A 16,068-nucleotide genomic window follows, 5' to 3' on the forward strand; every position below is an offset into this window, starting at 1 on the left:
ATCCTTCTGACGAGATGCATGACAAAGACTACTGTTAATAACGAGAATTGTGACCATATTAGGTGATGGTGAGAGGAAGTCTCTTTCGTTTCGTCTCGCGGTAATTGGAGATTGTGAGATTCCTAAATTTACACAGCTAATATGTGAGGGGAGGGGTATAAAAAAGGATCTGTAAACTCAAAACTATTATGAACACTCTAAAAATAATCTACAATTCCTGTACAGACCCTTGTTTAAAAAAAACTTTGGAAGAGTATTCCCTATAATGTCTCATCTGTTTTTATTGTGCAAATCTAAAGTATGAGGACTTCAATCGTTGATATGTTTCGGGTCGACCCATTTTTCGATTTTGCTATTCGCGCATTTCTCTTTCTAAATACAAAGCAGCGTGCTATCTGGGCTTCTACAATCTGTGACATGACAGCGTCATTTGACCACTTCCGGGTCTAGCGGAACATTTTGTAACCGTATGGAATGTGTGAAGCGTGCTGGAAGACATGGCGCTACCTTCAAGGTACTGCTGGAGGTGGAGAGCAAGTGTTACCGGCTTCATTGAAACTCTGACAGGAGTCTCTGGAAGACCGATCTTTATTGCGGCTGCATATTTGAGAAGACCGGGCGCCAAAGCATGTTTAGAATACAAGGTAGCTATAATACATAGTGAGATTTAGCTTGAAGATTTAGCTAGCCATAGGACGTGCTGTCAATCCTTAGAAGGTCAACTGGTGCCTAGTTAGAGTCAACTAGCACGCGAGCGAGTAATTCTGAATGAATGACAAAATATGGTTACGTATGAAGTTTTCATCCAGCGTTTAAGCACAATTTGTCGGCATGATCATTTTGATTGAAAGAGAGTTTTTTTTCTGTGATGTAAGGCTCTGGCAATTTTCTCACACCCTTACTCTAGCACCCTGATTTGCAAACTCAATGTAAAGGTCAAGACACTTTCAGCCATCCACGGCAAAGTTCCAGACCTAAGAACAGCATAGATTAATATCTCAAAGTGTGACTCTAAGATGGTGACAATATAATAATAACCACTGTACTTACATTCCCATACAGAAAAGTTCAAGTTTATTTCCAGAATCTGTTTTCCTGTTTGTGAAGAATTATTTGCAAGTCATGTTTATGGTTTGATTCCAAGTTAATTCATTGCTGCTTTCAGTAGTGTCTTTTCTTTCTCTCTCTCTCTCTCTCTCTCTCTCTCTCTCTCTCTCTCTGTTTTTTTTCCCCGCCAGATCCCTGTCATAGGTAGAGCTGTGCCGTTGAACACAGTGTCAAGCCCTGTTACAAGGTAAATCTGTGAGTCATACACGGAAATATGTGTATGTATGAACTCTGGTCAAGTTTTGCCAGTGTTTTCTTATTCATGGTTGTCTTTCAGGCATAGGAGTAGGTTTCTCTACCACACCCCAAGAGTTTGTTGTTGCAGGATACACAGCGATGCAAAACTGAAAGACCCTTTCACACTTGTACAAAATGACTTGAAAAATTTGTATGAAGATATCAAAAAGGTCAGTAAGTTTTATTCAACAACAAAATGCTATGCCAAATACTGATTGTGTGTCAGATTACACTCAGGAAACTGGGAAATGATTAAGAACTTGCCTGTGGTTTCCTCAATAATTTCTTGAAGCAGTTTTTTGACATTATGGAATTATGCCTGCATATGTTTTAATGTCTTACTTATGTTTAAGTTATACCAGCATATACAGTTGATTATCACATCAGTGTACCTATTAAATTACCCTGTTTCATTTTATGTGTTATAGGAGCTGTTGGTGCCCAAAGCAGAGCTGAAAGCTCTTTGTGATTACTACTTTGATGGGAAGGGAAAAGCCTTTCGACCAATGATAGTTGTACTAATGGCCAGAGCCTGCAATATTCACAGCAACAAAGAGGGGCAAGTTTTTAATGTGGTCCAGTTTGGATTTGCTCAGCAAAGCAGGTTTTCCTCTTGCCTGTTAAATGATAAACAGCAGTCTGGGATAACGAACTTTTTTTTTTTCTTCCCTCAACAGGAATCTTTTGCCAGCTCAGCGATCAATAGCCATGATCTCAGAGATGATCCACACAGCCAGCCTGGTACATGATGACGTCATCGACGGAGCTGACACGCGACGAGGGAAAACCACAATCAATGAAATGTGGGGAGAGAGAAAGGTCTGCGTTTATGTCAGTTATGTGTGTGTTTTACGATAGCATATCTTGCAGGGAGTGATGAATGATGTATTACATCACAGCATGGCATGGTATAATACATATGATTGGTGACCTAGGATTGAGATGGGGGAAGTCTGACTGACTGACAGGCAGAAAACAGCGCAAAATCATTTTGTTCTTTATTCTGCCCCATCATGTGATTTACTAAATTTATTGCTCATGGAACAGCTCCCTGTGTTATGCCTTGCGTGTTCATATTATTAACACAAGGTTAAATTAAAGTTAAACTGTGTTTTTCTCTTCTTTCAAGGCTATCTTGGCTGGAGACTTCATCCTCTCTGCTGCCTCTATGGCACTTGCTCGTATTGGAAATACTACTGTGGTTTCTGTGCTCTCCCAGGTCATAGAGGATCTGGTAAGAGGTAAAGACAGTTCGTGTAAGACTGTTCATGTTAAACGTACAAAGGCGAAAGATACCCAGTAGCTTTCGCCGTGTTTCCGACATCAGTTAACTGATACTTTTCTGCTGATGGCGGATTTTGTCTTTTTTTTTTTTTTTTAATGGGTTGTTTTTTCTTCTTTTTGTAAACGGTCATGTGTAACAAACATTTTCTTGTAGGAATTGCTCTTAAATTTGGAAACATTACTCAAGGACTTTATCGGAACAACCTGCCAAAGCCGTTGTCCTTATTTCGATTACTGTTCATTTTACAGGTGAATTCATGCAGCTGGGATCCAAAGAAAATGAGAACGAGAGATTCAAACACTACCTTGAGAAAACCTTCAAGAAGACAGCAAGTCTTATAGCAAACAGTTGTAAAGCAGTATGTACGTTCAGTCTTTACATCAATGAGATGAAGTCTAACGTAGCAGTGCAGTATGAAAGGCTTATTTACTTTTAACTCTGCTTCAATTCAAGGTATCAATCCTGGTGAACTCAGACCCTGAAATACACGAAATAGCGTATCAGTACGGGAAGAATGTTGGCATAGCCTTTCAGGTCAGTTTTTCTCCGTTTTCAGAACAGCCCGATATGATCTGTTAAAAGGTGTTTGAGGTCTTCAGAGCTCAGCTTGATCTGTTGGCCTTTTTGTTTCAGTTGGTTGATGATGTACTGGACTTCACATCATGTGCCAATCATTTGGGCAAGCCCTCGGCGGCGGACCTGCGCTTGGGCTTGGCTACCGGACCAGTACTGTTTGCCTGCCAGCAAGTATGTCAGCGGGGCACCACTTTGTATTCTCCTAACATTTTCCTGAAGCAGCAGCAACACTGCTCGACTGAAACTGAAAGAAAGAGTTACGTCCCTCTTGAATTGGCAGAGGGCTTCTGCCAATTTAAATTTGGCTCTGCTCACAATGCTGGAGCCATTTCAAATGAGTTTATTCAGAGCTTTGCAAAGTTTCTCATTTGATGCACTTGTGATAAAAACGAATGTTTTACATTTTCTTAAAACCTTGCCTGTCATGAGAAGAAACAGCATTTCTGCCTGTACGATTTTTGTTTCATAATATGTCTGCAGTAGAAAAGTGATTGGTCAATATTGACAGATAAGCAAGTGTGCATGACTTGTTATTTTAATGCTTCACTCTGTCTAGTTTCCTGAGTTGCACGCCATGATCATGAGGCGTTTCAGCTTTGATGGAGATGTGGATCGCGCCTGGCAATACGTGCTGGAGGTAAGAGCCAATATGAGCCATTCGGAAAGTTGAATTATTTGAAACTTAAGTGAAAATGTGCACTGGGTGGTGAATGACGGTAGCGGTACGCACAGTTTTAACTGTAACTGAAGATGCGCGCAGATACAAGGCCTAAATATCAGAACGTTCCTTTCCTGTCAGAGTGACGGCGTGGAGCAGACCAACTACCTCGCTCGGCGCTACTGCAAAGAGGCCATCCGTCAGATCAGCAGGTTGCGTCCCTCCGCCGAGCGCGACGCACTGATCAGGCTGACCGAGCTGGTCCTTGCCCGAGACAAATGAGCCCGGACCTTGGTTTCACTTGAGGCAGCTACACCTCTGGAGAGCCCTGAGGGTGTGTAGAAGATCCCAGCGAAAGGGGGATGGTTACGCTACTGATAGTCCCCCTTCTCAACTTATAACACTTCAGGGTTCACGGAGCACAGAGAATGCAATTATTTACTCAAAAGATTCACTGTATACTCGTACTGTAAATGCAGATTTCCCTCTTTGTCTCTCCTCATGTCTCATCAGAGCAAATGGTTTTAAGATACAGGGATGAATCTGCTCAATCATTGTAATTCCAGATGTGGTGCAAGCAGGTGTGCCATTGTCTCGTGTGTGTCTGTGGACTTGTGTACATCGCCTGAAAATCCGTCCACATTGCGAAGGCCCAATGGGTTGACATCAGCACATGTAAAGTATAGGTTGTGGTTATTAATGTACTTTTACATCAAGTGCTCAGTAATAACTAAGGCCTTAAATATTCAATGGCTATGTATTCTAATAAAAAAGCATTTTTTAAATATGCCTCTTGTGTTTTAAGTCATTATACACGACATCTTCATAGCAGAATGATTTATTATAAAAGACTGTACATTTAATTTTTCAATTAACATATTATAAATAGAAATTTAGGGCAGGGAGATAGGTGGTGATGTTTCTATCCATTCAAATTCAGCTGGAACGATTCCGATGGTTTAATAAAACAAAGCAAAACATGTAGGCATGAGCTGCAATACTCTAGAATGACTGATGGTGACAAGCAGTTAATTCCATTTAGGTGGGAGTTCCAACAGAATTTTAGTGGTATAGCATTAATTTCAGAAATTTGATTGGTCCTAAGATGGTTTATGGGTTTAAGTCAAAACTGAAAAGCAAAAGGAGGAAAAAGAATACATATCGTAAAAAAAAAAAAAAATGGGGGGGGGGGGGGATACAATGTTGATTAGAGAAGGTAACCTGACCTAGACCTGAGTTACAAAACCAGACCATTCCAGGTCAAATTAATGACAAACAATATCATAATGTAGTTCATTGTTCTATTCAAGGAGGTATATGAGTTGTTATATTGGTCTCCATAATTATAATGTGGCAGTTGGTTGACGATGAAGCAGAAGTATAAATGAGTCCAGCACTGCATGAACAACAATTTGGAATAACCATTTTTGATAGAGATTTACCACTACATATTTTACTGCCTAGAGATTAAAGCTATCTACAAATACTTTCTGTTTAGATTTGTAAAAACATATTGATCATTGTGGCTTGTGACCAAAGGAACAAAAAAAGACTAATTGGAAAAAAAAAAATGGTTGGTGAACTGCAGTCCAGCGTTTGTGGAAATGTATTAAAGAATTACCTCAACTTTACATAAACTAACCTGACTGTATGTTAAAAATTATATCAAAATGTTTAAATACAAATTACACCATCAAGAAAATAAGACCGTCACAAATGATTTTGAGTCCATGATTTAAAAAAAACCCAAAAAACAGAGCGCTCACTGTAAATATTATAACATAATGGAAGCAAATTTGAATTAAACATAGAGGTTACATTACATATCTTCTTAAATTTTGTGTGCATGCTTTACGTCAAGATTTAGGTACATTTCAGGATGTCCTGGTGTTTAACAAAAATAATCTGTTGTTTTTTTTTTTGTTTTTTTTTAAGATGAGCAACATTAAATTTCCATTCAGCATTCGGAATGCATCAGCCTTGCAGTGTGTGTGTGTGTGTGTGTGTGTGTGGAGAGTCTTGAAGAGGATGAGAGTATTAGAACTTGAGATGGGCCTGTGATTTATGAGAAGACAATCATTTACCTGTTCATATGTGGTCCTGACTGCTCAAGATACTGTGATCAACATTCATTGCATTAACACTACAGACACCCAACAGGCTTACTGCTCACACTATGTACAGTAAAGTCCTCAGATGGGTCCGTCACCAGACCCACTAACCAGTGAGCACATTTTCAGCCTTATAATTAATGAATTAGTCCTCATCTTCACCCCAGTCACCCTTTACAACAAAATAAAGTAAATAAATCCTTTTTTTTCTATTAATTTGTGATTTGTAGGAAAGATTCTGTCATATCCTTATGCGCTTATCTATACTGTGTAGGGTCAAATTCAGATTTTTTTTTTGTTTTGTTTTGTATGATTTGTTGAGATGTGACTGAATATAAACAAGGTCCCTTCAGTCAGCATAGTGCATGATAGACTCCACGTAGTTGCCAGGGAACAATCCTGTAACCCCATTGCACACTCCCTCAAACCAGCCATCGTCATTCTTCTTTATGATGTAGATGATCGCTCCCTCCATAAAGGTCAGCTCATCGTCTTTGTCTTTTGTATAGTCGTAGATAGCCACCACTGAGGAGGAAACAGAAGGATCTATAAGAGCAGCACCTCGCGTTCCAGAATACTTACTGCAAAGTTTAGTGTGTCTTTCTCAGAAAACTCAAATTTGACTTTTTTTTTTTTCTTTAGTGATTACCTTTTTCAATGTAAGATTTGGGGGCCCACTCGGGGTCCCCGTCTGCATATGGGTCGTTGTAGTGGACTACGGCTGCCTCCTCATCCTCGTAGTCCACCGGCGGAGGAGGTGGTGGAGGTGGAGAGTCATCAAACATGGGCATGTCATCGGGGGGTGGTGGAGGTGGGGGAGTTGGGGTGTCTGCAACTGCAACACCACCAAAAGGAATGGAGAGCAAAGCATGAAATCTGTTTATCGAAGATTTGCTGCGAAACACTCACTGCACATGCTAACCAGCCAATCTATACGACAGCCATGCAAGTGTTACAGCAGACTGGTCAGTGGATTTACCATCCCATGCAAGACAGTGAGTGACAGACCTGGGAGGAAAATGGATTTGCAGTATTTGAATATATGGTCCTGTGCTAGTACCGGTCAGTGCACCTTTTGACCTTGCTCTGTTCGCCGCTACTCTTACTTTACAGTATGAGAAGAGTCATGACAAAGTCTCTCCATGAGACGACGTGATGCTGCTTTGGTATTGCTACAACACATTCAGCCCTGTGAGAATTTTAGTGACTTCAGTAGAAAAGCACCAAAAGTATTCTCTGAGAGTATTAGGACAGGACCCCGTCATTCAAATACGTCACTCACATTTTCACTCGAGTCTGCTGAACATGCATAAACGGTTCCCCCACTGTGTTTCAGGTTCCTTAATGTTCTTCGACAACAATATGCATGGTGCATTACCCCACACACATCCAACCGGGAATTAATCAGTAAGTATGTTTCCTGTTCCGTAAGCATATCTACGTGTCTCCCGCAGTAGCATCGTTTAGATCATTCTCTAAAAGATGAATGAGAATATTCGGTTGTGTTGGACTGAACTTCTCTCATCATCCTGACCAGCCCTCATCTCCTACAAGTAGGACTGCCCTTCCTCCTACACTGAACTTTACTTGTGATATCACAAGGTGTCAGTAGAGGGCAGTAGAAACAGGGCAGCATACAAACCTCACCGTACATTCTCCACATGGAATTCTCTCTGTCATATTAAGAATGTCTTAAATTCAAATCCCTGTCAATATTAAACCTTACAGCAAGTACTAGGAGGTTGTCCCCTATTATCTTCAAGGCCGTCTCTGTATTAACCACACAAGAACCAGCATGTGCCCAGAACTAACAGCAGGTGGCTGTCTAAACATGTGGACAGAGCTGTTTCCATAGCATTAGTATACAGAGAGCCTGACCTGAGACTTGGCTGGAATAAATGAATATTAATTAATTTTCAAATGCTACACAGTGGGCTCATGGAGGGGCCGATGCATTTTGATGCATAATAAAATCTATTACACATGCCATATTGCCAATGAACATTGTGCTGCATGTTTTAGCTGAGATACTTTACTGAACTCACATGTGTTTGAGCTTTAGAGAAACAATAAGAGTCTTTCAGATCTGCTTGTAAATAATAACAAAAATCTCTTTAGAGGAGTAAGCCTCTTTCAAGGTTACATAAACGCTTTCACACTTGTGTAAATATAAGACACAGTTTGGCATTCTTTCTCATCAAGCGTGATTACGCCAAACTTTTCCTCCTCTCCCTATGCATCTTGAAAGTATTGACAAGCATTGGCAATAGGTATTCATCCAAAGATGCTGCAACTACTGATGTAAGATAATGAGATGGGTGTTTGAAGGCTACTCGTATGGCATGACGCATAGACTGAAACACACAGAACAAAAAACGAGGGGGGGGGGGGGGGGGGGGGGGGGGGCAGGTGGGGCATAAAAGAAACAGTGCGGCATGCAGGACATAAATGACAGACACGTCCTAGAGTCAGACACAGTGCTCAGGGTGTCTGCACTTACTGTTCTCCTGAACCCTGGCCACAAAGCCCATGAGTGGGATCTGTGGGGTGAGCTGAGGCATAGGGGGAGGAGGGGGAGCGATAGACACTGGATGTCGCCACACAGAGGCACAGAAATTAAAGAAAAAAAAAAGAGAGAGAGAGAGAGAGAGAAAGAGGGAGAGTGAGGAAGAGAGGGAAAAAAAACAGACAGAAGCAGATATATCATTAACAGAGCAGAAGACACCCCAAATGAAGTCAAGTCACGGAAAGAGTGAACCCTATGCCAGTAGTATGCCCACATTCAAGGCAGCACACACACACGGAGTAAAGTGTGGAATCTCGGCATGAGATTACAAATCTGACACATGTGCTTATTGAAAGTTTCGGTCAGGGGCAGATTATTCCAGACTTCTCAAAGGAGACTGAGATTCAGGGGAGAGTTTAAAACTAGTCCAGTGCTGGTGCTCCACTGATCCAAAATACAATCGGGATTTGAAAAATTAGAGCTCTGATTTGTATTAAACTAAACAAGGAGAACCCTAAAATCCTTAACTGAAACATGCTATGAATACAACCTGGTGTACAAGTCAATCTATCATAAAAATCATAAATGGTAAAAAAGATTCTATTTTAATAGGTGACGTGTAACATGGGCAATTCTAGCCTCTAAAGAAGGGTTTTCTGTCATCTGGCATCTGCCTCTTCCAGCTCTATGTTAGCTGTTCCATTTATGGTCAACGAATACATTAAACTGATTGTTACATCATCCAAAGACAGGCATGTTATTCAGTCATTATTTACGCTGGTGTGACTCCAGTAACTAAGTTAAGTATATTAGAAAAATGCAGACTGTAGCAAATCTCTATTAGTGTACATATGCATCTCTGAGGCAAGTCGCGTTTAGCAAGGAAGTGGCTTCCCCGACATAATCTTGCCCATCAAAAGCCTCAATTTATCTTTAATCACAGCACTGTGACGCCAAAATAATGCTCCATAACTTCACATATTTTGAGCCTCCAAATGATCCCGAGCTAGCGAGAGCAGAGAAAGTCAAGGGGGACCTCTGACAGAGTTAATTAGATTGAGCTTTATGTGTCTCCGCACTTCGTGAAAGACGAGGGCCGTGGGGCTGGGCTGCGACTCATTACTGCGATCCTGCCATCCCTCATCCCATCTTGTTTGGTTAGTGACGGCACCGAACATGCGGATGACAAACATAGGCACTCTTCACTGTAATGCCCATTAGCATCTGACAGTTTGATTTAATGCGAAAGGCTCGCGGCGCTAATGCTCTGGAAATGACGGCAAATCTCGGTTCAAAAAAGAAAACAGGTGGCTGTCCGCCGGCTCCATTTGTACTTCACTAATCATAAAATCTATCTCCGGATTTTGAGGGACTTAATGACATTACGGAGTCCGGCACACCTGCAAAACAGAAGAGATTTGAGCCAGCAACCAGACGCAGGCTGCTCCCCGTAGACTAATATGCCAACGCAGACAGGACATGCCTAAAAATAACAATGTGCTTAAATCGGCAGATGCTTGAATCTTACCATGGCTGGCTGTTACACTTTGTGTTAATCACCTACTGAACATGTCAAGGCTGACACTTAAACATTCCTAAGAGAAACTCTTTGCGATAATTACAACCAACTCATCTGTAGACGGTGGATGTCGGCTACAGTTCTACTTTATCCGCAGCTGATATTGACTGCATGTTTTGTCTCTGGAAAGGAACCCAAGGACATACTACATCAATGTTTAGAGACAGCAAAGAGAAGCACCCCAGAGAATAGAACAGCCTTTAACAGCACTTTCAGGGAGCAGTGATTCAATATTACTTCAATGAAAAAACCCTTGCCCTTCAAATGCAGAAGACTGCAGGTTTGATCCTGCAACCTTTGAGTCACAGAATGTAAAACTGGGTTGCTTTAGTTCAGAGTGACTGAGTTGATTATTATTTGAATTCTTTCCCAATTCAGTTTATGGGGCGAAACTACTTGAAATCATATAAGAGGTGGTTGGCTGGTATCAGGGAGAGTGCAATACACTGACAGTAATAACAGAAAAAGTGTGATACACTGTGTTCAGTGTTTATGTGTACAGAAGACCTCTTACTTGAGTTTTGGGAGAATGCGGGTGTGCCTCCATTAATGTGAGGCTGCTGCAGAGAGAACTGGGATGTGACGGAGGGCGCCCTGCGATACGTGCCCGTGGCCGAAACCGTAGAGACAGAGGAAGTGGTAGAGTTGTGCCGGGAGATCTGCCGAGATATTGTGCCAAACTGGGACATGGGGATCGGCCCAAGTCCAGGCCCTGGAGCTACTGCCGCTAGCACCGGAAGAAAGAGAGAAAGCGAGAGAGCAGAGAAGAAAGGAACCCAGAGAACACCGGTAAATTTCGGTCTGATACAGAAAAGACCACAACGAATCCCAAAGTTTATTTAGCATCAAAAGCACTCAATTAAGACAAAAAATAAAAAAAGATATAAGTATTAGAACCAAGCAGAAAAACTGTGGACAGTCAAGAGAATAATGAGAGGTGAAGGAGAAAGGACACCTGAAAAACACCACAACCAATGAAAATGCAGGAAAGCGCCTCCAATCTGAATAAATGCTGTAAAGATGGCATCATATTACACAAATACCACAATGAAATAAGGAGTTCAGAGAGTTCTCTTTAATTCAGTCCTAATCCCCCGGATTCTGAAAGATGACCAATAAGTATGAATAACATATATCTCTCATGTGCTTTTACCCAGAAACCCATCCACCTAGTTAGAGACAGAAGATACAAAGATAGAAGAGCTTAGTGTTATCCCAGTGATCAAAATTATAGACAGTACAGACAACAGAGGGCTAGCTTTGTTTTATTTGCTGCATCTTTAACGGTTCCTTTGCGGGCCCAGCCAGTACCCAAAGCCCAAAATTACAAGGGTGTGTGCAGGACACCAGCGAGTCATAAGTCATTGTGAAAATGAACACAGCCCCTTGAAACAGGATGTCGGAACGGTGGCTAGGCACGAAGGTAAGTTGAGACAGGGCAGAGCACCTCGTCCCCGGCCTTTCCAACGCGATTTTGTTTACGCTGTGGCTACAACACTCATTCACCGACAGCCATGGGAAACGATTTGAGATGCAAATACCTTGTGGAGATAAGTCAGCTTTTGAAGGATGAGCCTGGTATTTCTAGTTCAGCAATACTGCGAGCGAAACTCAAAATAAAGCCTGAAGCGCAATCTTTTCCCGTCCCTGCTGGTTGTGTTTTTCTTCGCCTCAGAGAAATATCAATTTCACTTTGTGATTGTGCTGCACAGCCTTTGAGCATCTAAAAATGTGTATGCATGTGTTCACTGACTCCACTACAGTCTGTATTTATAACGCAAGCAGTAATATCTTCTCCTCCATAGATAGAATTGAGTGGAATGAAAGGAACCAAAAAAAAAAAAAACCCTCAGTGAAACAAGACAAAAAAAAAAAAAAAAAATACACACAAAACATTTTTTGCATCTACCTGAAAACAATTGCCCTCAGAACTGTCACCTTCCATTAGACACAGATAACACACACACACACACACACACACACACACACACACACACACACACACACACACACACACACACACATACACATACACATACACATACACATACACATACACATACACACACACACACACACACACACACACACATACACGCCATTCAGAATGATGGGCTGTTAAACCTGTAATCCCACAATACCATGCTGCTGCCCGCCACAATGATAGAACCCTATTATGATTGACATGTGAGACACACATGGGTTGATCTTATATGGACAGAATCGAAAAAAATCAGTACAGTCATGAAGCAGGCCAAACGCACGACACCTGACCTGCGTGTTGGACTGACTGGCATTCTTTCAAAGCAACTGTTTAGAAGAAGCCTCCTCAGCCTTTTTTTTTTTTTTTTGAATAAAGACTACTTAAGCTCTAAAACATTACCCTGTAGTTAAACTCTAGACATAACAGCATTCTCTAAACTCATCTTTCTCCTTAACCTGTTTTAGATCATCCACAGAGATTTGTACTGAGGGGCTGTTTAGAGACTTCTTCTTGTCACGAGGATAAAAATTTGGATATGTGAAAGCAGATTAGGAACCACCACCAGCACCCCAATCGTCTTGTCTTCCTCAGCAAGTCATGATTCACACATCCACTGAATACCCCCCCCCCCCCCCAACCACACACACACACACACACACACACACACACACACACACACATAGATGGACAGGCAGACAGGCAAAGCCAGAGCGGAGGATGATCGCCCGCAGAGGTCCACGTGCAGGTGGAGGTGGTGGATGGGGTGGCTCACCTATAGTTGTCGCAGGCATAGGAGGGCCCTGTCCCGGGAGCGGGGGTGGAGGAGGAGGAGGAGGAGGGGGTGGGGGAGGTGGTGGAGCTCCCGGGGGAGGAGCGGACATGGGCGGGACTGAAAGAGCGGGTCAGAACCCCCACGTTAGAGAACAAACGTTACACACAATTTTTCCGATGAACACACAAACACAGGCGCACGCAGACCTGTACCCACAACTGTCACCTTAAAACAAAGTGTTATGAATGGTTGTTTCTCAATGCTCAGAAATCAGGTCCTGCTGAAGGCAAAGAACATTTATTGCATTAGCTTGGAACTTGGTTTGACACAGAATGAACCTCATCTCAAGTAGACACTTCCAACACACACAAGCATAAAAACTAAGCTGATACATACTTCAAATAGTTGATACATACTTATAAACAAGCAAAATACTTCCTGCAGAAATGCACACACAAACAGGCAGATGCATCTGCTAGTTAACCATGTTGCCATGGTGACCGAACATGATGTAGGAGATTATTTGTGTTGTAGTCTTCTTTTAGTCTGTGGTTTGCAGCTCAGGAGAGCGTAAGCTATCTCTCCGCACATGCAGAAAGACATCTCTCTCTGTCCTTTTTTTTTTTTTTACATTTTTCTCTCCTGAAAGTCACTTACTTTAAACTACCTTTTTCACCAGCCAGTGTGTGTCTCTGTTCTTCACTGCACTGAGCAATGGCCCAAATTAGTCTTAATCTGCGCCAGACTGCAAAAGTAGGGCATGCATTGTATATCATGTGATGTAAATGCATACACACATGTAATGTATATCATAAAACTGTGTTACTTTAAAAGAGGCGACTGGCGCCACATACAACAATTTGGGCTCTGGCTCCTGGGTGGTCTGAGATTGGCTGATTGACAGTCTCAGTGCAGAGAGACAGAGAAAGGGGTTAAAACACACAAGCTCAATAATCTGCGTCTGGTAAACATTTGCTTTGTTCTCACCCCAAAGCATGCTCCCAAATTTTCACCTGCTCCTATTTTGTCTATTTGGTCCACTGCCGGATTGACAATTTTACTACCACATGGTGCAATGTGTGACTGAATGAGAGAGAAAGAGATCAGCTGAGGGCTCTTCCAAGCTAATGCTCTGCATGGAAAGAGTTGGTCTAATCTCTGCTCACTCTCAGTGATGTTCTCTTTGAGGGGATGAACTCCATACGGCTATGTATAACATATGAGCTGATCTGGCCACATATAGCACAGCATATGATCAGAGACACGTCTGACAATCCCAATGTAAGGGTCAAACATTACATTATTAAAGCTGCATGAATGGAGAAAGATCATTTGTTCTTTTTAATTCAGTCATTCTTATAAGAAATGAAAAAGAAAAACGCCTCTGTAAATGAAAGGAGAGGGAAGACACTGAGAAGAAAGGACAATGAGGCTCACCTGGGCCAGAATTGGGGATTGAGGGTGTAGGCACGGCAATGGGAATGCCAATACTGCTGCTGCCACTGTTCTCTCGACTGCCACTACCCCCACTGCTGCCACTACAGAGAGACAGAGAAAGAGAAAGAGAAAGAGCGAGAGCGAGAGCGAGAGAGAGAGAGAGAGAGGGAGAGAGAGAGAGAGAGAGAGAGAGAGAGAGAGGATGTTTAATATCAATCATTCATCCATTCTTTGGAAACTTGCCAAGGCTGTAACCTGCAGACTATAGTCAAAAGTCACGGTCTAGCACAGCGACCTACATACACATTCCATCACATGACATCATACACAACTGCATAATTCATCTCCATATCAACGCTCACACGTATAGATCATTTTTTAGGCCAGCCTAGAGTAAACATACCTCCCTTGAGGCAGACAGTGACAACTCTGCACCATAACTCAGCTCCGACTGCTTAAGCGTGGGCAAGGGTTTAGCACCCCCCTGATCCTCTTTCCCTTATCTGTCGGCTGTTCCTCATCACTGCCATTCTAGCATATAAAGCATCATAGCCTCCCCACAGCAGGGGGTCACACTGCGCTCTGAGCATGCTAGACACACACATTCCCGGTGCATGAGCTCTGACAAAAAGCCTCTACCGCTTTGTATAAATGTCAAAACTCTCTGTTGCTTTTTGACTTTAAATGAATAAATAAGTGGCTTTTCCCATCCCACACTGTAACATGAGGTGTTTTCTGAGAAGAATACTACTACTTAACCTCTTGTTTCTCTTTTAAAGATTTTACCAGAGATTCAATTACCGATTATACTGAAGCACTAAAATTCCCTGTGCCCATGACAAATGAAGACAGGAGAAAATTGACATTCTCCAAAATCACTGTGGACTTGTGTCGGGCTGCAGAAAACTATTATTGAATCAGCTGATATGGAGAGGACAGGGACAAATGAGCTGAATTAGCAGAATCAGATGACAGCACTCTAATCAAAAAGTAATGTGAGAGCAGATGATGGTACATAAGGACATGAAGGAGAACACTTCTCACTGATGACATACAACAGCACAGGTACACTGTTTACTAAGCTTATACTGATACCAAGGAATGAACATTCCCTAAACTACAATAACTTCATCCCTGATTCATGGTCATTCAGTTTATTGAAAAACATCATCTGAAATTGTGTCTCTTTTTTTCCCACCGACAAGGACAAATGTCAATGTTGAGAGAACTGAAGCATATGCATACATTAATACATCTGAAGCTGGCACTGTGCTATCTGAGGTTTTTCCATGGTAGCAGTATACACTATGACTGGTCAGAAATAGGCATAGGCACCTCCTGAGTGAACACCTGCCAATCATCGGAAGGCAAGCCAGGCCAGAGGCAGCACCAACATCAGAAAAGCAAAGAAAAAAAAAAAATTTGCAATGTAATATTTATGGCTGTCACAGTCAGCATTAAAGCCTTTTTAGCTAATGAGGCAATTTCAATCAGTCATATCTCTCCCATGAAAGCAGCTCAAGTTGTCTTACTAACATCTAATGTACTAGTGGGGCATTCGGACTGTGTGAGTTTTCAGAGAGGTTACATCACATGCTTTTAAAAAAAAAATAAAGCACTCTTTTCACAAAGAAACAGCCTGCTCTGGTCTGTATACCCCTAGGTCTTCTCAGATTTGTGTGTGGAAGGGGAGGGGAAGCTGACTGCTGCTCAAAGGAGTGATGATCTAAGCAGACATTAGGGATGTGTGCAAGAGATATGGATCTCACACATGGGGATATACACAAAGGCAACCGAAAAAGAATAAAGGAATCGT

At 42.0% G+C, this 16,068-nt stretch overlaps 2 protein-coding genes across 23 annotated transcripts in view; one reads left to right on the forward strand and one right to left on the reverse strand.

The window, feature by feature from the left end:
- Positions 1 to 496: 496 nt before the first annotated feature.
- pdss1 (prenyl (decaprenyl) diphosphate synthase, subunit 1) lies at positions 497 to 4,550 on the forward strand. Its single transcript, XM_030769394.1, has 11 exons — positions 497 to 644; positions 1,239 to 1,294; positions 1,385 to 1,514; positions 1,773 to 1,903; positions 2,022 to 2,163; positions 2,474 to 2,585; positions 2,878 to 2,987; positions 3,083 to 3,163; positions 3,263 to 3,376; positions 3,762 to 3,842; positions 4,005 to 4,550. The coding sequence occupies exons 1-11, from the start codon at positions 498 to 500 to the stop codon at positions 4,143 to 4,145; spliced, it is 1,245 nt and encodes a 414-aa protein (XP_030625254.1). The 5' UTR covers position 497; the 3' UTR covers positions 4,146 to 4,550.
- A 516-nt stretch (positions 4,551 to 5,066) lies between these two features.
- The window catches only part of abi1a (abl-interactor 1a), a 34,769-nt gene continuing 23,767 nt past the window's right edge, over positions 5,067 to 16,068 (reverse strand). For 3 of the 22 annotated variants that reach the window (XM_030767284.1, XM_030767278.1, XM_030767279.1), the window contains 6 exons: positions 14,253 to 14,353; positions 12,816 to 12,932; positions 10,574 to 10,786; positions 8,475 to 8,561; positions 6,624 to 6,809; positions 5,067 to 6,499 (listed from right to left, as the gene is read on the reverse strand). In XM_030767284.1, the coding sequence (XP_030623144.1) occupies positions 6,324 to 6,499; positions 6,624 to 6,809; positions 8,475 to 8,561; positions 10,574 to 10,786; positions 12,816 to 12,932; positions 14,253 to 14,353 (880 nt within the window). In that variant the 3' untranslated portion in view covers positions 5,067 to 6,323. Of the gene's footprint in view, positions 6,500 to 6,623; positions 6,810 to 8,474; positions 8,567 to 10,572; positions 10,787 to 12,815; positions 12,933 to 13,275; positions 13,288 to 14,226; positions 14,354 to 16,068 lie in introns of all 22 variants that reach the window. The other 19 variants (XM_030767301.1, XM_030767299.1, XM_030767300.1 and 16 more) reach the window with 13 other exon arrangements.

Source organism: Chanos chanos, chromosome 3 (assembly GCF_902362185.1).
Source record: "Chanos chanos chromosome 3, fChaCha1.1, whole genome shotgun sequence".
Taxonomy (NCBI): domain Eukaryota; kingdom Metazoa; phylum Chordata; class Actinopteri; order Gonorynchiformes; family Chanidae; genus Chanos; species Chanos chanos.